Below are 24,269 nucleotides of genomic sequence, written 5' to 3'. Positions count from 1 at the left end.
CGTAAAGAAACTATATGGATTGAACTCCTTAATGAAGTGAACCCGCCAGGTTTAAACGATATATTATCATATAAAACTTTCTTGTAAAATCTAGCTACATGGTTGCTAATACCACCCCTGGGCCTTGTGGTGTGTTTTGTTTAGACCCAGGGTTGGGAATGCTAATACTGCCAATGTTTATGATTTCATTACCTGGAAGAAAAGGGTGCCTTAGTGGCCCCTATGTTGTGGTCCGATGTTATGATAGCCGATGTTTTGGCTTTTTGAAGCTTCTTTGTCACCATCCTCATTCTACTATATATCTCTAATAACATTGTGACCTGTATGCTGTGCATGTACACTGTGTTTTCTGTTGTCAATTTTTATTGCATTTGATATTTACTTTGTAGTTACACATAACTATCGTGCTGTTTCTATGTGTATGCCATGCCATGGTGGACCTTTTGGTCAGTGGGGGTTGGACCTGCTTCTTGCTCCCCTGGTTTCCCTTGGGAGGGTTAGGAGTTCAATTCCTAATTGGTGTGGTATGTTTTTGCCCCGCTCATGGCCCCTCTTGGCTATTGGGACGGGGCATCCATGGGAGGGTGGGGCGGATCTCCTGATCTATCCCCCCTCTCATATGCGCTGTTTCCAGCCCACTCTGATACGCCTTCTCCGGGGTGGCGCATGCGTGGGATTATTGCGCCTGCACAGTCACTTGCCCGGTAATGTCACACGCCGTCCGGCACGGGCGCACCATGTCGGGGTGCATATAATGCCGTGGGATGATGCTTGGTCCCCTATGACTCCCGTTAGAGCAGCAGTCCTGGATGGTTTTCTCGCTTTTTGTGATTTTATGGGAAAGTACTGGTAAGCTAACTATGATCCAAGGGAGGCAATTACTTGGCATTGTATTGGGGAGATAGTTATATGGATGTGTAATATGATTTGCTTTTAGGCCCATGGCCATTGTATGCCAATGTGGGACTGATATATGCAGTCTGGACTCAGTTTGGATATTATTTCAATCATATTATCGCAATTAGGGGCCATTGGTAGGTTTTTCTTCTTTGGAAAATGAATATGATTTTAGATGTTTTGGTATTTATACTAATGTGGTGATTATATATCCGATTGTTTGTAGGTCTATGTACCGTTCTTTTTCATTCTCGGCCTTCTGGTGTTTTCCACCGAGTACAAGCCCCCTGATAAAAATAAATAATTAACCCCTGAGGAAGTGACTGTCATCACAAAACATGTTGGGCATTCTCTTCAGTCTTTGAATGTTCCTTGCCCCCCCACAGGATTACTTTGGTGGTAACTTCTACGCTGTATCACTGGTTGTCACCCTTTTGAATATATGGTGAGCTTTGGGACATTCATTGCGGGTACACTGTACAACAATATTTTATCCAAAATGGTCTATATGTGATGTGATGTTAAATAAAGGAACATTGATCTTACTTTTTGTATATGTAGTCTCTGTGCCTATAAAGTCCATTTATACAATCTCCTTTTTTTTACAAACTTTACACCATATCGTCGCAGATAACTGGATGTCAAGACAGGTGGACCCTCAGGTGTCCCTGAAGAAATATAACACCCTTCATCTCCTGTAAATTTCACTCCAGCCTACAACTATCTTTAGTTATGGGCAACCCCCACGATCTCACTACATCCAGTACCTTATTGGATATGGAACATTAGCAGTATGGGGTAATAGCCCTTTTTTAATCTTGGGTTATTAATTTTATTTTTAGTTTTTATTAACTTCCAGAGAACCCTTCTTTGTATTCTTCTCCCTCTACAAACTTTGTTGACTTTTGTTTGACTTGTCTCGAATTGTCTTTATACAAGACCAATGGACTCCACTGGCCAAAACAAGAGGAATGGTTTTGGGTTTGATGAACCCTTAGACTGCTGCACCCCCAATGGCTCTTGGATTAGGGGAAATTTATTTTTAGCATGCTACCACCTGGCTAGGACCAGCTTGGGGTTCAGCTCTGAGTGTTTTGCATTTATACACATGACTTCTCCGACTCACATCGACTGAGATGGAGAGTGTCACCCTGTGCCCCTGAGATACCAAGATTACAGAATTACTACATCTAAAAGGCCTTTGTATTTATGCTCTTGTACAGGAGACAAAGACACCACACCATTATCCTGAGATTGCTACTTTACTGCTTCTGTCCGTAGTTCTTATAATATTGATTTTTTTTTTTTGCGGCAATCATAGCGTTTGGATGCTCATAAATAAAAAATAATATTAGAGGAAGGGGGCCACACAGTGTAATTCTATTTATTTAAAACCAAAACATTACAAATGACACTCATATACAGTAAGTAGATGATTACAACCACAAAACTCCAAACCAGGAAGTAACACCTTTCAATGATGGTACTTCCTGGGTCAGGGTTTTGTGCTTGTTATTCATCTACTTATGTGAGTGTCATTTTTAATGCTTTGGTTTAATGTTTTGTTTTTTGTAAAGGGCATGGCCTACAGCCGACCTATCACATTTGCAAACATCTCTTGCCCAAATGGTAATGTTTATTCATCAGGTGGTAAACCTTCTTGCCTCTTTTCACATGGGGATGGTGGTGTTAGGAAGAGATATGAATATCCCCCTCAACCTACTCTTGGACTCATCTTTATTGGCCTCTTCTGTCTCCTATAGGGCTCTAAGATAGATTCATGGTGAACCTTGTATCCCGACATGAAAGACTGTACATTTTAGTCTGCACCTCATCAAAAGTATTTACGTATAGATTATTTTTTTCTCTCACAACCTGATCTGAAATACTTTCATGCTGCCAGCATAGAACCCATTTATATATCAGATAACCATCTAATCGCCCTCTCATTACCTTTTCCTGAATCTGATCCTAAGACTAAACTTTGGCACTTGAATGCCTCCTTACTTAGTGATCCTATTCATCACGTCGCCCTCCAAACTAAATTGGAAGAATATTTTTCCCTCAACTCCACTACTGATACGTCAGCCTTGACCCAGTGGCTGGCACATAAATGTGTGCTTCGAGCAGAGTATATCCCTCTCTCTACACAACTTAAACGACAGCACCAAGCCTATGTTCGACCTGACAGACCATATCAGAGTGTTGGAATCAGCAGATTTATGCCTCCCTGGTTCAGTCTAGGAAGACCTTGTTAGAGGAACTAGGCAGGCAGACCAGATGTAAAGTCCCTTGTTCTCCAAAATGTTTTATGAACTGACCAGCAAAAGTGGTAAACTGCTAGCTAGACTACTCCAGGGGAAAAAGGCCCACATGACTGTCCAGACTATACTCAATAGAGAGGGGAAATGCCATCATAAAATGGAAGACATAGCAAAGCAATTTGTGCACTACTATACACAATTGCATAAACTGCCCTCCACCAGACCTCCCGATTCTGACCCCAGGCCATGCCAACAATTACTATTGAATTACCCAGCATCCCATGGAATGCCTTGTATTCCCTGTAGCACTGCCCAGGAATTAGAAAAACCCATTTCAGAATCTGAATTTTCCTTAGCATTTCTTTAGCAAACAGATAAAACCAGGTAAAAGTCTGGGCTGGTATAGCCTCCGCACTCAATATTACAAAAGCTTCTCAGAGGTCCTTTTGCCCTATTTTTTGTGCACAATCAATTCTCTTTTTGCAACATACATCTCCCCTGCAACAATTATTGGAAGCACACATCACGGTTCTCCATAAGAAAGGCATGACATGCAAGTTCAGAACTATCGTCCTATTTCACCCTTGAATGTGGACATTAAACTATACGCAACAATTCTTGCAAATCGACTATTACCCCTTCTTTTATATTAAATGATCAGGTCTGGTTTGTCCTAAGCAGGGAAGCCTGTGTCAATACCATTAAGTCAATCAATCTTCACCATTGGCTTTCCATTTCTAAAATAGCAGGATTCTTTCTGTAAATGGATGTGGAAAAGGCATTCAACAGAGTAACCTGGGAAGATTTTATGCAAGCTAACATCTTGAGCAGTTATTCAAACCCTCAAGCCAGGGTTAAGGCACATGGCAACCTATTGGATGCCTTTCCCATCTGCAATGGAACCAGACTGAGATGCCTGCTATCTCCAATTATTTTCATTTTAACATTGGAGCTTTTCCTTCGATTTATTAGAGCCAACCTGGATATAAAAGATGTACCTACAGTATAGGGAATTTGAGACAGCGACCTTTGCAGATGATATTCTTCTTTTTCTTTCCCATCCATTGACCACATTACACAACTTACCTAAAGAATTCCAACTCTTTAATTTGATTTCAAATTTGAAAATTAAACTCAAAAAGTTGTATGCTTTAAGGGTCCATGCACACTGGCTTAGAAAAAACACTGCTTCTACAGGAGTAGAAGCAGAAAGAAATGCTGAATGCTCCTAAGTTCTCCTAGAAGCTCCTAAACTCTCCAAAACTCCTGTACAAAAACACTGTTGAAGCATTTTTTTTTCTGCCAAGGGAACTAGTGTTTTTTTAAGCCCAGTGTGCATGGACCCTTAACGTGACACTCCTGAAATCTATAGTTACTAGTTGTCAGGAAAAGTTTCCATTCACTTGGCAATCAAGGTCAATCACATACTTGGGTTTCCAACTCCCCCCAAATCTCTCAGAGTTATACACACAACATTTCCATCCCCTTCTCCATGATATAAAGAAAGACCTAGCCAAATAGGATAAAACAAGCCTCTCTTGGTTCGGATGAGCCGCAGCAATTAAAATGACAATTTTGCCTTGGTTTCTGTATCTCTCCCAAGCTATTCCTTTCACTCTTCGGCAGCTTTTTTTATGTCGATTCACTCTCTTGTATGCAAATTTATATGAATGAGCCTGGCATGCCTTCAATGCTGTGGAGGCATTGGCTTGCCTGACTTCAAAAATACCACAGAACAATTTTCTTGACCAGAATTGTCGACTGATACATTCATGAGGCTCTTAAGAACTTGATCTCTATTGAACAATGTCAAGCAGAAGGGGCTCTGCTCTTTATTCCTTGGCTTACCTCTCATTCGGGTTTCAGGCATCTTAAGGCTCATCCGCTAATTGAACTGTCTATTTGATGTTTTTACGGGAAGTGCTGAAGATAACCTCAGTTGCTACAGTGCTGCGCCCTCTGACTCCTATTTGCAACAATCCTGACTTCCCTCCAGGTTCATCTAAAGGAATTTTACACCAATACATTCCTGATCCATATCTTGGGGCCTACCAGTTCTTTTCTTGTGGTGTGTTTTGCTCCAGAGATGATTTGCCTTCTGCCCCTCAACAGTCGCTGATTCCTATGTGGACATACAACTCAGGCACTTTCTTAATGCTCCTAACTTCAAGGCAGACCCTTGAGTCCCTGACATCTGATATCAGTTATTTACTTCTTTCTTCCAGCCTCTGATCGAGATTTCCTTCCTTTTATTTCTAATACATGAGAATAAAAGGGAACAAAGGCACCTTATCAATTCAAAATTGTGAGAGGATTTGCACAACAGTACATAAGGGGTCATTGAACATCTATTTGCACCAGTGGTGTCACTAGGGTTGGTGTCACTTGTTGTGGTAAAACATGTTGTCACCCCGCCAATACTTTTTTGGGCCAGTCATGGTGTGAACTCCAATCCAGCCCCTGTAATGATGCGTTCGGTCCAGGCAATAGGAGATCATAAGGCCGCCTGTGTCCCCGCCCATGTGTCCCACACACAAGCCACACCCACTGAGTGGCAGTGTACAGATGTCAGTGTTATATATAGTGAATACCACTAGTGTACAGATAACACTGATAACTGTACACTGAGTGCCTCTCAGTGCGCAGATGTCAGTGTTTTATATATAGGAAATAGCAGTCAGTGTACAGATATCAGTGTTATATATAGGGAATAGCACTTAGTGTACAGATGTCAGTGTTATATACAGGTAATAGCACTGATATTTGTACACTGAGTGGCACTACTGACAGTGTATAGAGATCAGGGGATTATTAGAAATAAGGAATAGCACCTGGTGTGTGGACACTGAGCGGAAACACTCAGAATGGCTGACAGAGACTACAGCAGAGTGGCACTACTAGCTGCTGGGCTAGCTATCATCAATATCACTGACCTGCTGCACATAATGCAGGTTGCTCTGAATGACGGGTCCGCTGTGCAATGCACTCTCTGCCGCCTCGAGCTAAGTTCAGCACTCACTGACTTGATGTCCCCAGCAGCAGGAATATGGTCTGTGGCCCCACCCCTCCAGTGAAGTCCCCAGGAGGAGAGGTGGCCAGAGCAGCTGTCAGTGCCTTCATCCCCATGACTCCACCATCCCTCCCTCATCCCGGTCAGCACAGGAGTCTTCTCCCAGCGATGAATGAACTGCTGGTAGAGATGCTATTGTTCACTGCCATCTTCTGGGCTTAAACCTCCTGTATTCTGCATGATAATCTGTGTGCAACTCCAGAGGTGGACTGAGACTCTCATGGGGCCTCCTACTGACCCAAGGCCCTCGTGTCACCACTCAGGCGAGTGTCACCCAGGCGCTGTCCGCACCCTCTGCACCCCCATAGTGATCCCACTGATTTGCACAATGTTTTGTCCCTGGTCACCAATACATGCTGGCGTTGTGTGCAAAATGTTGGCACCATGATACATATTTGGTGGCAATGTCCCTTGATTCAACCATTGTGGGTCAGGTACACAAAAGTGTGACAAGCATCTCTTCCTATCATAATGCAGCATTCCTATCACAAGTCCTTAGTCATACGTATGATTAATGCTGCTCATATGTGCTTACCAATGTTTTGGAAACAATCCCTAATTCCTTCCTTGAAGGACTGGTTTATTAGGCTAAACAGAGTGGTAGAGATGGAGGAGTTAATTGCTACCTTGCAGGACCACCTAGACTCTTAACTTAAAATTTGTGCGTGTTGGATTCACTATCAAACACCTAAAGGTTACAGCATTAGTATGACCACTGCATTGATTTCCTCATTCCAAAAAATTCTATATGCATTGCATGATTCAGTATCCCATTTTTATACCATGGTGACAGTTAATCCAGTAATCTCTTCTGTCTGCACACAGCTGTTCTCGAGAGATACTGTAGTTTATGCAGCAGGCTATTTTTTCTCCCTCTTACTTTCTTTTCCCCCTTCCTTCCACTTCATCCCCTTTTTCTCCCCCCACCCCTCCTGTATTTTTTTTTTTTTCCTTCTCTTGTCTTTTTTTTTTTTTTTTTTTTCACTTATTTTCCTGTTCCTTATTTTTTCCACAAGCTTTTGTTTCATATTCCTTTTCATCTTTCTGTTTAGTTTTGAAGCTGCGGTGACACTGGTGAATTGAGGGGGGGCTTCACACACACTGGGGACTGGTTGTACTCCCCAAGAGTGGCAGGAGTTCCCCCTTATGACCCTCTCTTTCAGGGAGTAACAGTCAAGGCACCACTATCAATCCATCCCCACATGCCAGGGTGCTAGGTGTAATCCTGGACTCTGAACTCTCCTTTTGACCCCGCATCCAATCACTTTCTAAAGCTTGCCATCTCTACCTCCACAACATCCCCAACAACCCTTCCTAACTAATGACACCAAAAAGTTCATAATTTACTCCCAGGTTATCTCACTCCTCAACTACTGCAACGCCCTCCTCATTGACTTACCTTTACATAGGCTATCCCACTCCAGTCCATCATGAATGCTGCTGCCAGGCTCATCCACCTTACCAACCGTTCTGTATCTGCCACCCCTCTCTGCCAATCCCTGCATTGGCTGCCATTCACCCAACCAATTAAATTCAAAATACTAACAACAACTTACAAAGCCATCTACAACTCGGCCCTCAGCTACATCACTAACCTAGTCTCAAGATGCCAACCAAATTGCTTCCTCCCAAAACCTACTGCTCTCTAGTTCCTTTGTCACCTCCTCCCAGGCTCACCTCCAGGAGTTCTCCCGAGCCTCTCCCATCCTATGGAATTCCTTACCCCAACCTGTCTATCTCCTACTCTGTCCACTTTTAGGCTATCCCTGAAAACTTTTCTCTTCAGAGACAGGCTTTATCCTGCCTCCACCTAACAACTGTACATGTATTTTCAACATCGGCTTATCCAGCACAGTTATTACCTTTTGTATCACTTGACCCTCCTTCTGTATTGAATTGTGTTTTAACTGTACTATTTGCCTTCATATTGTAAAGCACTGCACAAACTGTTGGCACTATATAAATCCTGTTTTATAATAATAATAATAATAACAGAAGAATGTAGCTTTTCATTATCTGGCTTATTGTTAGGATGTTTTGTCTTCCTCAGACTACCATTTACCAATTCTTGATCAGTTGTCCCAACATCTTGATGCACTACCTTGCATGTAAGTTGTTTGCTTGTGCTGGTTATTATATAATGCTTTCCCTGCAATTTAGATGCAGACTGACCTGCACTCTTATGGTTTATGTATAGCTATTGTCACCATGCCTGTTGTATGTTTTCTCCAGTTTAATTTTTAATAATTTCTGGAAGTAAAAATGAAAATACTTCTTGCTTGCACACTATAAGGAATCCCCTCCTCTCTTGGGGTCCACCACTTTCTACCCTAGTATTTGTAGGGCTGCGAGATTGCCCCATGCTCATTTTTTTGTGCAACTACTCCTTTTTAGTCTCCCCAATTACAGCACTTGGTCAGATGTTTCCAAGCCAGGGCTATGCATTTTAGGTTCCCAGTCAGGCTAGCCATCTCTTTGCATTCATCTCAAAGGACTTCTCCCCTACAGAGAACAACTACTCTATTGGAGATAGGGAGTTTCTTGCCACTAAACTTGCTCTGGAAGTATGGAACAACCTTTTGATAGGACCATCTCATCAGAATATGATCTTCATTGACCTTACATCTTATGTCTCCAGACTACCAATAGACAAGTTTGATGGCTTTTGTTCTTTTCCCTTCTTGATTTTGTCAGCACCTTCAAACCTAGGACAGCCAAGTCTAGAACAGATTCTCTTTCCTGATTACCGTTGTTTTGCAAGACTCTGAAACGTCCACTGAAGCAGAGTTTGTCATACCTTTTACTCCAATTTTAGCTTTGACTTCAGTCCAGGAGTCTGCGATTTCTCTGTGCAAAACCTTTGCTTCTACAAAGATAAGAACCAAGATATATCCTGGCAACCACAGAACCTATGTGTTTTTTTCCACTTATGCTGGTGACTGGGCCTCAGAAAAATGTAGAGGAATATGCACAAACTTGTCTAATGTGAACATAGACTAAGTCTCCTACCCAAGCACCAGTTGATCCTCTCCACCCATATCTCATTCCTGCGAAAGCCTGGTGCCCAATTGAATGGATTTCATAAAAGACCTTCTTCTATTTGTGGGCAGTACTGTAATCTGGGTATTAGCGGAAAGATTTTTTAAAATGGCACATTTCATACCTATCCAGTTATTGCTTTCAGCAGCAGCCTTGGTGCCAATCTTCTGGCTCTATAGTCTGTCATTTAAAATAGTGTCTGACCACAAGGTCCAGTTTACCTCATATTTCTGGATGGGCCTTTGTAAATATTTGGATATGTTTCTACTGTTCTCTTTGGTCTACCATCTGAAAATTAATGGGCAAATCAAGGGATGTATTTAGCCAATTTATCATTTCCGCCTAGCCTTCATGTCTGACCACCAAGACAAATGGATTGCTCCTGCCCTCAGCAGAATTTACCAATAAAAATCACCACTTGCCCATGCCCTGTGCTCCTGAAATTTCATGCAAAAAAATATGAACCAATTTCAAACCCAGATTCAATAATACACAAACAATTTTTTGGAAGCAGGAACCACTTCTTCAACCTGGGAACAAGGTTTGGTTGGCTAAGAAGAATGTCCTTCATAACATACCTAGATTGCATTGAGCCTTACTTGATTGATTAGAATGATATCAGCCCTGGAGAGGGATCCTGAGTTCCCACCTCTGATGACCATAAGACAAAAGACTTTGGGTGCAGCTCCAGATCCCAGAACCAAATATCTCCAGTGACTCACACTAGAAGGGTTGAAAGAGCTGATCCTGGCTCAATATAAACACTAAAACAAGGAAGAAGTCCAAACGTTGCACACTAACAAAAGCCCAGGAGTAAACAGGTAAAGGGTGACTTCAGACAGGCTCTATGTGGGGCAGGGTGAAACAAGGGACATGGCATGGATGGAGCCAGGCTGAAGATGCCTTTTATCTGTTTATTCCTGGACTTTTGTTGGTGTACGGCATTTGATATTCCCATCTTTGATGTTTCAGCTCTTCTCTTGCAAAGAAGATCCCCTCTTTGCTTTCCTTTGAAACCTATTTTGGTGATTGGGAGGTCCATTAAAAAGGGGTTACCTGCATGTTACACCTACCAATGCCTTGATCCTTCACTTGGTTTTTCTCTTATTATGAGCTTCTTAGCTTGCATCCAATCCAAGCTCAACCTCTGTATTAGTGCATGTGTTGCACTAGTAATATGACGGTATATGTAAACCACAAAACTGACTGAGCAAAACAAAACACAATAAAAAAATGTCCTAACATCCTTACAAGCTGGCCAGAAAATAAATCAGAATTTTTACTGTAGCTACAGTATATACATTTGCAAATATTTATGAAAACCACATTGCCTGTCAACTCCCCTCTGTAAAATGTGGGATCCTGAATCCAGTCTATGAAAGCCTTCATCTGGGAACACATACAGCAATGAATTATTTGAGGGCAGTTCTGCCTGGAGATAACCTATTTCTAGCTCCTAGATGAGATTAAGCACCAGGTAGGTGCAAAACACGCCATCCTCTCTTTCCCCCACTTCTGCATGATATCCATGTAATGTATTTTATTAAATAAAGTGTCAAAAACTGCAGCCGTCTGGATTTTGTGTGTACACTTCAGTCGCCACTGGAGGGCCAGGCTTTCACCTTGAGAGATTGTGGAGCAGTGATGTATACACAGAATGGGTGGTGACCTGGAGTGGTGCACAGTTTGCTAGCCTAATCCTCCTTAAAGGTTAAGGGACATACCAGAAGCTCAGCACAGCACAATGGCAGTTGAAGTCCTTCGGTGTGTCCCTCTGCTAAATCAAGCAAAAAAAAAATGGCCAGCCTTTTTATAAAACCTAAAATGTTTTCTTTTAAATAAATAAAATTAACATTTTAAAATAAAGTTTACATGAAATGGGCTTTTTACAGAACCAACACAATACAAAAACTTTCCAGCATGCTTACCATGTTGAAACAGTGTAATTTCTTTTTGTTGCTGGCTAGCTGGTAAGTGTGCAGGTAATGCTTGTATTGTATTTATTCTGTGAAAAGTCCTTTCCATGGGCACCTAAAAAACTAGTTTTAAATTGTTTAAGTTGATTGGAGTTTTTGTCATTATTGTTTTTGCTAGGACATATTTTGGCTGGTAAACAATACAGTTCACATTGTATGCAATTCAATTGTTTATTTAGTAGTTTGGCTGCAAGCTTTACGCTATGTGGCACTCAAACCATGTTTGGGAACCTAAACCACCTTTGAATTTTACAATCCAACATAGAGTTAAAGATTTTTATTACATGTCATCTGATAGTTTTATATTTTAAAAATGCATGTGCTCTAGCATGCGTTTGTGAGTCACATTTTACATGCATTTTGGAATGTACTAATGCAAGTATTATTAATCATGACATGTGTTGAAAAGCATGTGCAAAAAAACATAGCAAAATAGAAAAAAAGTGTAAAACACAATCAAAAAGCACCTAAATCACCTGTGATGGACTATTAGTACCATTACTGCCACTTACACCTGTCACTTACAGTGGGGATCGAAAGTTTGGGCACCCCAGCTAAAAATTTGTATTAATGTGCATAAAGAAGCCAAGGAAAGATGGAAAAATCTCCAAAAGGCATCAAATTACAGATTAGACATTCTTATAATATGTCAACAAAAGTTAGATTTTATTTCCATCATTTACACTTTCAAAATAACAGAAAACAAAAAATGGCGTCTGCAAAAGTTTGAGCACCCTGCAGAGTTAATATCTTGTACTGCCCCCTTTGGCAAGTATCACAGCTTGTAAATGCTTTTTGTAGCCAGCCAAGAGTCTTTCAATTCTTGTTTGAGGTATCTTTGCCCATTCTTCCTTACAAAAGTCTTCCAGTTCTTTGAGATTTCTGGGCTGTCTGTCACGCACTGCTCTTTTAACGTCTATCCATAGATTTTCAATTATGTTGAGGTCAGGAGATTGTGAAGGCCATGGCAAAACCTTCAGTTTATGCCTCTTGATGTAATCCCCCGTGGATTTCGAGGTGTGTTTAGGATCATTATCCATTTGTAGAAGCCATCCTCTCTTTAACTTCAGCTTTTTCACAGATGGCATCAAGTTACCATCCAAAATTTGCTGAAATTTTATTGAATCCATTTTTCCTTCTACTCGTGAGATGTTCCCTGTGCCACTGGCTGCAACACAACCCCAAAGCATGATTGATCCAACCCCATGCTTAACAGTTGGACAGAGGTTCTTTTCATTAAATTCTGTGCCCCTTCTTCTCCAAACGTACCTTTGCTCATTCCGGCCAAAAAGTTCAATTTTAACCTCATCGGTCCACAGAACTTGTTTCCAAAATGCATCAGGCTTGTCTATATGTTCATTTGCAATGTTCAAACGATGATTTTTGTGGTGAGGACGTAGAAGAGGTTTTCTTCTGATGACTCTTCCATGAAGACCATATTTGTACAAGTATCTCTTTATAGTGGAATAGTGTACCACAACTCCAGTGTCTGCCAGATCTTTCTGGAGGGATCGTGCAGTCAAACGTGGGTTTTGAATTGTTTTTCTCACAATCCTGCGAGCTGTTCTGTCTGATATTTTTCTTGGTCTTCCAGATCTTGCTTTAACTTCCACTGTTCCTGATGACTGCCATTTCTTAATTACATTCCGAACAGAGGATATTGACATCTGAAAACGCTTTGCTATCTTCTTATAGCCTTCTCCAGCTTTGTGAGCGTCAACTATTTTCAGTTTCAGTTTTCTAGACAACTGCTTAGAAGAACCCATGGTGCTGATTGTTGGGGCAAGGTCAGATGAGTCTGGGCATTTAAAACCTTTGAGATTGACATCACCTGGTCTTCCCAGACGATGACTGAGAACAATCCATGACACTGGCAGGTCTCAGTTTTGCAAAGGGGGCAGTGCATGCTATAAATTCTGCAGGGTGCCCAAACTTTTGCAGACACCATTTTTTTGTTTTCTGTTATTTTGAAAGTGTAAATGATGGAAATAAAATCTAACTTTTGTTGACATATTATAAGAATGTCTAATCTGTAATTTGATTCCTTTTGGAGATTTTTCCATCTTTCCTTGGCTTCTTTATGCACATTAATACACATTTTTAGCTGGGGTGCCCAAACTTTCTATCCCCACTGTACTAACATAATTTGTCATGTTGTAAAGAGTTGTGTAAACTGATGGTGCTATATATATCCTGAGTAATAATATTAATAATTTTAATCACTTAAGCTCGGGAAGATTTTACCCCCTTCATGACCAGGCCATATTTTGCTATACAGTACTATGCTACTTTAACTCATAATTGCGTAATAATGCAGTTCTGTACCCAAACAAAATGTATATAGTATTTTTTAACACAAATAGAGCTTTATTTTGGTGGTATTTTATCACCACTCTTTTTTAATATTTTGCAATATAAACCAAAAAATGTGAAAAATAAAAAATTAACTATATTTTTTACTTTCTGGTATAAAACCTATCAAATAAAAAATGTAAAAAATCTAATTTCTTCATAAATGTTGGCCAAAATGTATTCTGCTACATGTATTTGATTAAAAAAAAAATCACAATAAGTGTAAATGAATTGGTTTGTGCAAAAGTTACAGCATCTAAAAACTATGGTATACGGTATATACTGGAACTTTTTTTTTCTACTACTAATGGCAGTCATCAAGGCCTTATAATGGGACTTTGAAAGTGGTGGGAAATCTGAAAATAACTGATGCTGTGGGAGAACTGACTAACTGCCATCACCAGTGACTCTAATACAGTGGTCAGTGATAATAATATACACTGTCACTGTACTAATGACAACTGCTTAGGGGTTAACAACTAAGGCAATCCGGGGTTAAATGTGCGCCTACCAATGTCTAATGTGTATATTATGTGTTGCTTTAACTAAGAGACTTCTTTGTTTCTCATCCATGCTTTGCAGGGATGAGAAACATTGAGATCAATCCCTCTGCACAGAGCCCTGTATTGAATGTCAACACAAGGCTCTGAGCTGTGATTGCACACAGCCGATCAGCAGATCTTTGCCATGAATCATTGGCTAGGACTTGTTGACAGATTCCCGCCGTGTACAATCACAGTGGGTGTCGATGTGCTCACCCTAAACCTGGAAGCAGGTTGTGACATACCAGTACATCTCTTTGCCTGCACGGGCCACCCATCCGCACTACATTGCAGGCGGTCCCCAAGTGATTAAAGATAGCTATGCTACTAAGCTAAGACATCTAACCTAGCCTGGTGGTTATTATTAAATCCACATAGAATAAAATCCTAAATGTAGAGAATGATGCACATTTAACCCCTTTTTTTAACGTCTATAGGGTTGATTTACTAAAACTGGAGAGCAAAATCTATTGTTCAAATAAGCTTGAAAATAAACCTGGAAGCTGACTGGTTTCAGTGCAAAGCTGAACTACATTCTGCACTCTCCAGTTTTAGTAGATCAAGCCCTATGTCTCCTAGAAAGGAAAAACTGTTTTGTATGTAAAAGGGAATGTTCTTTCTCTCTTCTCTTCAAGTTTGAAGTCTACTCGGTTTTTGTTAGCATGGGCCTTGGTAACAAATTACAATCTATTTGAAAATCATGTTTAAGTCATATAAAGTCACAAATGCAAATATTTATAAGTTTATTAATATTCCACTTGTTGTTTGAGATGTACATTCATACCTTGTTTGTGATTTACCAAAATACACTCTCAAACTGAACATAACATGATTTAGTGACCTGGTGTTGGAAGCATGCTGGTATGGAAGCTTGGATATGAAAATGTAAAATTATGCAGAATGACAGATTTTAAGACCAGTTTTCTTTTTGACAGGCTTGAAATCTTCCTATCTACAATCCCTGAAATGTCTGAAAATCCAGACATACAACATGTATATATGCAGCCCAACTAATTGTACTAGTTGACATGATGCTAAAGAATTTTTAGCATGAGAGGATTTTGCAGATCATGCCAGAAAGTAACATGCCCTATACAAAAGTGCTTTATTTATCACACATGGCTATGTCTCCAGGCTACAATCAAGAGGGCTACATTTTTGTGGGTAAAGCCAATGCCAAAAAAACCTTTAGGCTAAATGCCTACAACATTTTGCAAAAGCAACAACATTCCAAAATATAAAAATAAATGCAAAGCATTGTCAAATTTACACTCAACATAATTAAAATATTACACATTTATAAAATTTCAAACAAAATAATAAATAAAACGTCCACTTACATCTTTACAAAGAAACAGAAAGGTTTGCCTGTCTTGGATGTACCTAACACAAATGCCAAACTAAAATGATGAAATGTTTATGTTTTCTTGTAGAAGTAAACAGGAATTGTTTGCAAACTATAGCATGTTATCCAAGTTGTCTAGGCAGAAGGAATTTGCATTTAAATAAAAAAGCGAACACTTTGGTATCTATTTTAATATGATATTTACTTTTTGATGTATACGTCAACCAGTCGACAATGCCCTGATCATATATGTGTCCAATTTAAATTGTGTATTAAAAATGGCAAATCAATACTAAAACCACCATGCCAGATTTTCAGCTGATTTCATTATAATATGGCACACAGACTATTAACAACCATAACAACTTTCTTCATTCAAGGAAGAAGACAATATTATTTTATCCATTCTCATGGAATACACTCATTTGGCAAATTAACTGCAACACCCAAGTTGAGCCCAAAAGACTTTGCATAGGTGAATGCAAATTTAATTATTGATATCTCAAGATTTCATTTCGTAAACCTATACTATTTACAGTATTGCACTTTACTGCACTTTAATTGCATCTTACTAACATTAATTCTGTATTAATATTACTTTCTGACACCGCCATTCAACCTTCTTCCTCCTTACAATAAATACCTCTGGGATTTCCAAATCGAATTACTTCTGAATTTTGGACATGGTGACAGCTTACAGGTAAATGGCACAGAGCACATGATACTGCGTTTTATTAAAACATATAATGTCTTTGTGGTAAATATTAAGTATTTTTATTTTCAGGTATTGAAAGCACCAATAATTGGTGTATTGTATCATTTCTTTTCCAAATGTGATCTTTGGAAAAAAAGAAAATAAATTATTGCTGCCTATTTTTGTGAGCAGGCTGCTGCACATAATGAATGGTGATTCTTGCTTTCTCTATATCCAAAACTCCATGTATATTCAGGAGACTGTGTCTACAAAGGAAGAATTATATGGAAGTGAGTAATACCATTGGCAACAAAGAGATGCCATTTTTAATGGAGACCAGCCCCAGTGATTTGTTATCTACAATATATTGATCTATGTATATGCATTTTCCGTGTTGTTTTTCTCAGAAACATGCAGAAGAAAAACTGAAAGCAGCCAATGGTGTAATGCTCAAGTTCCTTTTTTTTTGCCAAGGGTAAAGAAAAAAAATCTTTGTTTTCCATTCCTCTTCAAAATTCCACAATTGTCCAAATTATGTAAGGCTCCATCTGTCTCCAGATTCAGAATCACTGTGGTTGCAAACATTGTTCAAAATTCATGATATTTTGTTCAAGCTTATTGTGAATTTAATTAACTAGACCAAATGATGCCTTTGATAAATAATCCTTTTGATCTTCTACAGAGGCAGGTATAGGCCCTTTAATTGTTCTAGTACACTTGCAAAGTATTTTTACCAACCCATTTGGCATCTGAAGAGTCATATAATGGCAGAGAAGAGAATCAAGAAGTCAGTTACTGTTTAACCAATGGCTAAAAGTGTCAAAGCCCCAAAGCCTCTGCATGTTTCCTGGCTTTGAGTCGCAAGTCAGCAATACTAGAGTTTTTGCTGTTGCTTTTAGCAGCAGCTGCAACCACAGCTGCAGCAGAGGCTGAGTCTGCCAATGATGCAATTGGAAGTCCAAAGGGTGGAGGAGGAAACATCAAATAGGGAGCATGGGCAGCCAAATGCGGATGAAGATGGGGATGTGCGTGAGCTACACCTTCTAACTGTAACTGAGCTTGAACCTAGAAGAAAGAAAAAAAAACAGGTCACGTCAAGTGTTTTTTTTACAAGGGATGTATTCACGTATGCTACATAGTTATTTCATACTAGAGATTTAGGACAGCCCCCCCCCCCCCCCCAAAGTAGCATCACCTGTAATCCAACATAAAGAAAATTTAATTCTGTAAATACGAAATGCCTTGCTTTTTATTCAGTCAAAATGTGTACCTACCTACATTCAACTTAAAATGTTTATTGTAACAAAGCTGCTACTATTGGGAGATATTGAAATGAAATAAGTTTTTACTTTTCACATTTATTAATGGAACATCAAAAAAAAGGAAAGAAAACAGAGCTTCAGTCCTGCTAGGAATTTAAAGAAATCCTAAGTTTTGGGGAGTGGGCATCAATGTATTTCAATTATTGAGTTATATTTAACACGTTAGGAAATTGCCAATGTCACATCAAGCTTTGTGCAACAGTAACATATGATACACTGTTGGTTTTATTTACTAAAGCTGGAGAGTGCAAAATCAGGTTCACTTGTGCATAGAAACCAATCATCTTCCAGGTTTTATTGCCAAAGCAAACCCCTGTATAACTTAGCCACAATGTTGAAAACACACCCATGTGCATGGACAGAGTTAGAGAAAATTAGTTCACAAGCAAAGCCCTATTGAATATAACTTTACTTAAAATCATTTTTGATCTTGGTGCTCTTACTCAGTGCTTATTATAGTTGTTCCATCAGATTGATACACTGTATATGGATTTAAGCACATTTTATATATTATATGCAATACCCCTTTTGGAGGAGGTGTCCATTGCTTAATGTCTGTCTAATAAAATTTCCCTGTAATTACCACACTATATCTGACACGGTTTCAAATTAGTTAAGTTACATCAAATGAAAATATCTTCTATTTGCTCTATCACAATTGTTCTATCACAAACAAAACTATTTTAAAATAGGAAATGGTTGTTTTCAAGTGCGATAGCCTGCTACACATAAAGGTTTTTTTGTGAATCAGTCAGAGTTTGAAACATCATTATTTAGCCTTAGAAAACCTAAGACTGGCAGAAGATCAACAAAGCCATTGAATTAATTCAAAAGACAGCTGTTGCATCCTTTGGGAGTCATCAATTTGACCATGGCCGTAGATTCTGCATGTTAATGCTGCTTTTTCTTACAAACCAAACAACAAAGAATCAGACATATTTGTATAATTTGCATATAGATTAGCTCACTACATGTTACTACATATCTAATGCCTAGGCTCATGCGCGAGCAATTACAATGAAAACATTCCACTTCCAAACTTATGTAGGGCTGATTTAAAAATCTTGGTTTTGTTTCAAACAACAAATCAAGTTAAGGAAAATGTCCTACGTATGTGAGTTTCCCTCACCTTGAAAAAACTTCACTGTGCTGGAGTGCCTTTGAAAAACTAGGCCTCTAAATTAAACATACAGTAATTCCTTAAATATGATTAACAATTAAGACATTTTGTGTTGATTTCATCTTTTTTAACTACTTCTACATATAAATCTCACTTTAAGCTGTGTACCTCCCCCTGTTATGACATAGAAAGACACCTTAAAGGCAAGATTCTGACAAGCCAGCATTGATTCAATATATAAAGATGACTTAAAATAAGGAAGGGCAGCTACAGGCCACTCACCATAGTGATATGCAGCATTATTACCAATGATGACTGTAGGAGTTTGGTAAAGGAGTTATGATCACCTGTGGTATGAATATAAATATCCAGGATTCCATTAAGGCTGGATTTACACTTTGCTGTTTTATGCACGTTACATCAATACACACACACACACGTGTTTTGTTGGACATAATATATGATGCATAAAGACAGCCTATTCCTTTTGAATGGCCTAGCAACACACAAGAAGAGAACAAAAACAGACCTGCTGAATTCTTCCCAATGCAGTGCACCACATTGCACGGTAGTGCATTATCATAGACCAGTGGTCGGCAAGCCGCGGCTCGCGAGCCACATGCGGCTCTTTACACATTTTAATGCGGCTCTTCTGTGTGCCGGGCGCCCGCTCCCCTCCCTCCTCTCGGGCGGCCGAGGACTCTGCAGCTAGCCCAGCAATGATTGGCCAGTCTCGCTGCCACTCACATCCTGATAGCTAGTGATTGGCTGTCAGGATGTGTGTAGGCGGGGCAGCGTGACGAACGTGAGGGGAGCTAGGCTCCTCTCACAGTCCGCCCTGAAGACCGGAACGGCGCGGGGAACACGGCGAGAGGAACGCGCGGAGCAAAGGTAAGTGAATTGACACAGGAGGGACTTGGCTTACTACTTGCTACTTACTTACTACTACTATATGAGGGATGAATTAATATGGGGAATGAATTACTATATGGGGGATGAATTACTATGGGGGATGAATTACTATATGGGGGATGAATTACTATATGGGGGATGAATTACTATATGGGGGATGAATTACTATGGGGGATGAATTACTATATGGGGGATGAATTACTATATGGGGGATGAATTACTATGGGGGATGAATTACTATATGGGGGATGAATTACTATGAGGGATGAATTACTATATGGGGGATGAATTACTATGGGGGATGAATTACTATATGGGGGATGAATTACTATAGGGGGGATGAATTACTATGGGGGATGAATTACTATATGGGGGATGAATTACTATGGGGGGTGAATTACTATATGGGGGATGAATTACTATGAGGGATGAATTACTATATGGGGGATGAATTACTATGGGGGATGAATTACTATATGGGGGATGAATTACTATAGGGGGGATGAATTACTATGGGGGATGAATTACTATATGGGGGATGAATTACTATGGGGGGTGAATTACTATATGGGGGATGAATTACTATGGGGGATGAATTACTATATGGGGGATGAATTACTATATGGGGGATGAATTACTATGGGGTATGAATTACTATGGGGGATGAATTACTATATGGGGGATGAATTACTATGGGGGATGAATTACTATATGGGGGATGAATTACTATATGGGGGATGAATTACTATGGGGGATGAATTACTATATGGGGGATGAATTACTATGGGGGATGAATTACTATATGGGGGATGAATTACTATGGGTGATGAATTACTATATGGGGGATGAATTACTATATGGGGGATGAATTACTATGGGGGATGAATTACTATATGGGGGATGAATTACTATGGGGGATGAATTACAATAAATAGGTGATGAATTACTATGGGGGATGAATTACTATATGGGGGATGAATTACTATATGGGGGATGAATTACTATGAGGGATGAATTACTATGGGGGATGAATTACTATATGGGGGATAAATTACTATATGGGGGATGAATTACTATGGGGGATGAATTACTATATGGGGGATGAATTACTATGGGGGATGAATTACTATATGGGGGATGATTTACTATGGGGGATGAATTACTATATGGGGGATGAATTACTATAGGGGGGATGAATTACTATGGGGGATGAATTACTATATGGGGGATGAATTACTATGGGGGATGAATTACTATATGGGGGATGAATTACTATGGGGGATGAATTACTATGGGGGATGAATTACTATATGGGGGATGAATTACTATATGGGGGATGAATTACTATGGGGTATGAATTACTATAGGGGGGATGAATTACTATATGGGGGATGAATTACTATATGGGGGAGGAATTACTATGGGGGATGAATTACTATATGGGGGATGAATTACTATGGGGGATGAATTACTATAAAAACTTATTGAAACTAAAAACAGTGTACCATCCTATGTATTTTCAGTTTTAAAAATGTGGCTCTCAAAATAAATTTCAATCGTGGTTTTGGCGAGATTTGGCTCAGTTGAAAAAAAAGGTTGCCCACCACTGTCATAGACCAATGCAATGCCTTAGTGAGTGTAGTGGCCATTCCAAATTAATAGCACTGTAATGCATTCATGCCTGTATCATGCATTACCGTGTATTGTGGTAATGCACACGCTGCTGCATACCCTATCACAAAGGTACATTTCAGCCCTAAGGAATAATTCACCTTACATTGTTATCATATTCTTCACCTTAACACATTTTAAAGGGTAACTAAAGACAAAGGTTTTTCTTTTTTACTTTTGGATAGAGTGAAGAGGGATTAGAACACTTGTCATGTTTTTTTTGTTGTCTGTGCCCCCGTTAGGGCGATTCACCCTCTCTATTCATCCTGTTTACCATTATCTTTGAAAGGGGAAGTAAAAAAAAATCCCAAACTTTGGATTGGCACCAGAACAATAATAGAAATCTTTCAATAGGGACACTAGTTCTCGTGACACCCCAGGTTTGCCTCATTTTGGGGATTTCCTCTCACTTTCTGTTTTGACTATGAGATAGAAAGTAAAGGGAAATCTCCCTTAAGAGACATAGATGGCAAAAAAAACTGGCAGGGGTTATAACCCTCCCTTACTCTATTCAAAATGAAAACGTTTTGCCTTTAGTTCTATTTTAACATGTTTTATCACATATTGGGGTTGGTTTACCAAAGGTATAGAGACTGTTCACTTATAAAATTGCATGTTCACTTTGGCAAGTGATGTACACATACAAAGTAAATGTTTGTTTAGCTTAGTACCAGGGGCGGACTGACAACTCATGGGGCCCCCGGGCAATAGGGGATCATGGGGCCCCTGTGTCCTTGTCCAAACTCAAAAAAGCCTATGAAAAAGTTACCAGGGGCATCTCATGGGGCCCCCTACTGACCCCGGGCCCTCGGGCAGTGCCCGAGTTTCCAAATGGTCAGTCCGCCCCTTCTTAGTACACAAGTTTAGCTCACCCAACCATGTACAAAGGCAATGCACATGCTTGCATATGATTGGATGACCGAAGTGAACACAGCTTTACCATATACATTAACCTAAAAAAGCATTCACTGTGCAAAATGTTCATAAACTTTCCAGTGTGAACATTCACTTTGCTAAGCAAACAGTCTTTATGCCTTTAGTAAATCTAACCTATTGTGTTGCAGTTTTGTGTAGGACAATTGCAAGAAAATTACATTTAAACACAAAATGTGTCAAAACATCCATTAAAGAAGTGAAACATAGTATGCATACAATAATATAGTGTAAATCCAGCCTTAGAGGCCTGTGTACAATGAACTTTGTATAAGAAAGCACAATACACTTTACTGCATATCTTTAAGTGTCCCTCATTTAGAAACAATATCCTTGTATTACTTTTTCATCTTCAAATGTCTCTTATGTGTGATGAATAGAGCTATACATATACATTAATATATTTTTTATTATTATTATTATTATTATTATTATTAAGGATTTATATAGTGCCAAGAGTTTGCACAGCTCAACATGAGCGCAACATGAGGGCAGACATTACAGTTACAATACAATTCAATACAGGAGTAATCACTTGGTCCTGCTTGTTAGAGCTTACAATCTAAAAGAGAGGGTCAAATAATACAAAAGTTAATAACTCTGGGGGATGAGCTGATGGAAAAAGTAAAAGTATAGGCAAGATAGACTTTTCTGAAAAGAAGGATTTTCAGGGATTGCCTAAAAGTGGACAGAGTAGGAGATAGTCAAGTATGGGAGGAGGTGACAAGGGAGCTAGAGAGCAGGAGGTCTTGGAAGGAATGAAGAGACCAAATTGGTTGGTATTTTGAGACTAGGTTAGTGATGTAGCTAGGAGCAGAGTTGTGGATGGCTTAGTAAGTTGTTGTTAATATTTTGACTTTCATTTGTTGAGTGAGTAGAAGCCAGGGATTGGCAGAGTGGGGTAGCAGACACTGAATGGTTGGTAAAGTGGATGAGTCTGACAGCAGTATTCATGATGGACTGAAGGGGGGATAACATATGTAAAGGTAGGCCATGAGGAAGGAGTTGCAGTAGGCAAAGCAAAAGAGTACCAGGGAGTGAATCAGAAGCTCTGTAGTGTCATTGGGTAAAAAGGGGCATATTTTGGAGATATTACAGAGGTTGCATAATTTAACATCTAAAAAAGAAAAGGTGGTAGTAAAAGCGGTATGTCTTTTGCTTCAATATTTAGCACTAAAAGGTGTCACTCTTCCCCATCTCAGGATGTTGGCAGGTATATACTAAATTGATACAAGTGTCCTATTGAGGAGGACCCCAAAGTAAATATATGCAAGCATTTCTACAATGGGAGCTAGTATTACTCTTTTACTAGCACCTAGCACTATATTTTTTTCAAGTATCAAAGCATGGCAATGATCATTTTACTTATAGGCAGGCAATGATGATTTATTTAGGTACCACATTCCACATTCCTTTTTGGTTAATGTTCTGTGGCACAATTTTAGACCCTGTTCACATCATATGGGTGTGTTGCATTGTATATATGTTACACATTTCGTATGAGCTTTGAACTCTATGTAACTAAACACACCTTGTATCAAACATTGAACAAAAAATTGGATGCAGGCTCAACTTTTCCTTAATCTTAAATAATCTTCTTGTGCTGCATGAATAAAACAATGCAACAACTCCTGGCTAATTTAGGTGTCCGTTTATGAACCAGCAGTAATAGATCGCTGCTCAGTTCTCCGGCATTCTCGGAGAACATAGTTCTCCTGTGAATGCCGTTTATGAAGCATATGTAGATCAGTTCTCCAAACGAAGGGAGAGCGGTCTACAAATGCTGGAAAATGGCTGATTTTACTATAATCTCGCGAGATTACAGTAAAAGATCAGTTTACTAAACAGAGGTAAATTATCGCTGCTTAATTTGCGGTCCCTCCGATTCTTCAGCTCTGGGCTGGAGAATCTGGAGGGAGAACACAGATCTCCAGTGAAGGACTGAACATGTTCTCCTGAGTGTTATAAAATGTGAATGACCAGAGAATAGCTGCGATCCTTTGAATCGCAGCTATTCTCTGTGTCATAAAAGGACACCTAAAACACAGTACCTTTATTTTATTTAAAACCCAATTCAACAGATATTGAACACACTGTTAAAACCCAACCAGTCACCAGGTCCCCACATATTA

At 39.5% G+C, this 24,269-nt stretch overlaps 1 protein-coding gene across 2 annotated transcripts in view; it reads right to left on the bottom strand.

The window, feature by feature from the left end:
* Window positions 1-14,866: 14,866 nt before the first annotated feature.
* Window positions 14,867-24,269, bottom strand: part of LOC149449249 (short stature homeobox protein) — a 70,628-nt gene continuing 61,225 nt past the window's right edge. For both annotated transcript variants that reach the window (XM_089693536.1, XM_089693537.1), the window contains exon 5: window positions 14,867-17,244. In XM_089693536.1, coding sequence (XP_089549662.1) covers window positions 16,999-17,244 — 246 coding nt within the window. In that variant the 3' untranslated portion in view covers window positions 14,867-16,998. The remainder of the gene's footprint in view (window positions 17,245-24,269) is intronic.

Source organism: Staurois parvus, unplaced genomic scaffold (genome assembly GCF_062004578.1).
Source record: "Staurois parvus isolate SC_StPar_1 unplaced genomic scaffold, SC_StPar_1.0 ptg000634l, whole genome shotgun sequence".
Classification (NCBI taxonomy): Eukaryota; Metazoa; Chordata; class Amphibia; order Anura; family Ranidae; genus Staurois; species Staurois parvus.
Note: the sequence above shows the minus strand (reverse complement) of the source record. Positions and strands in the feature narration are given on the sequence as shown.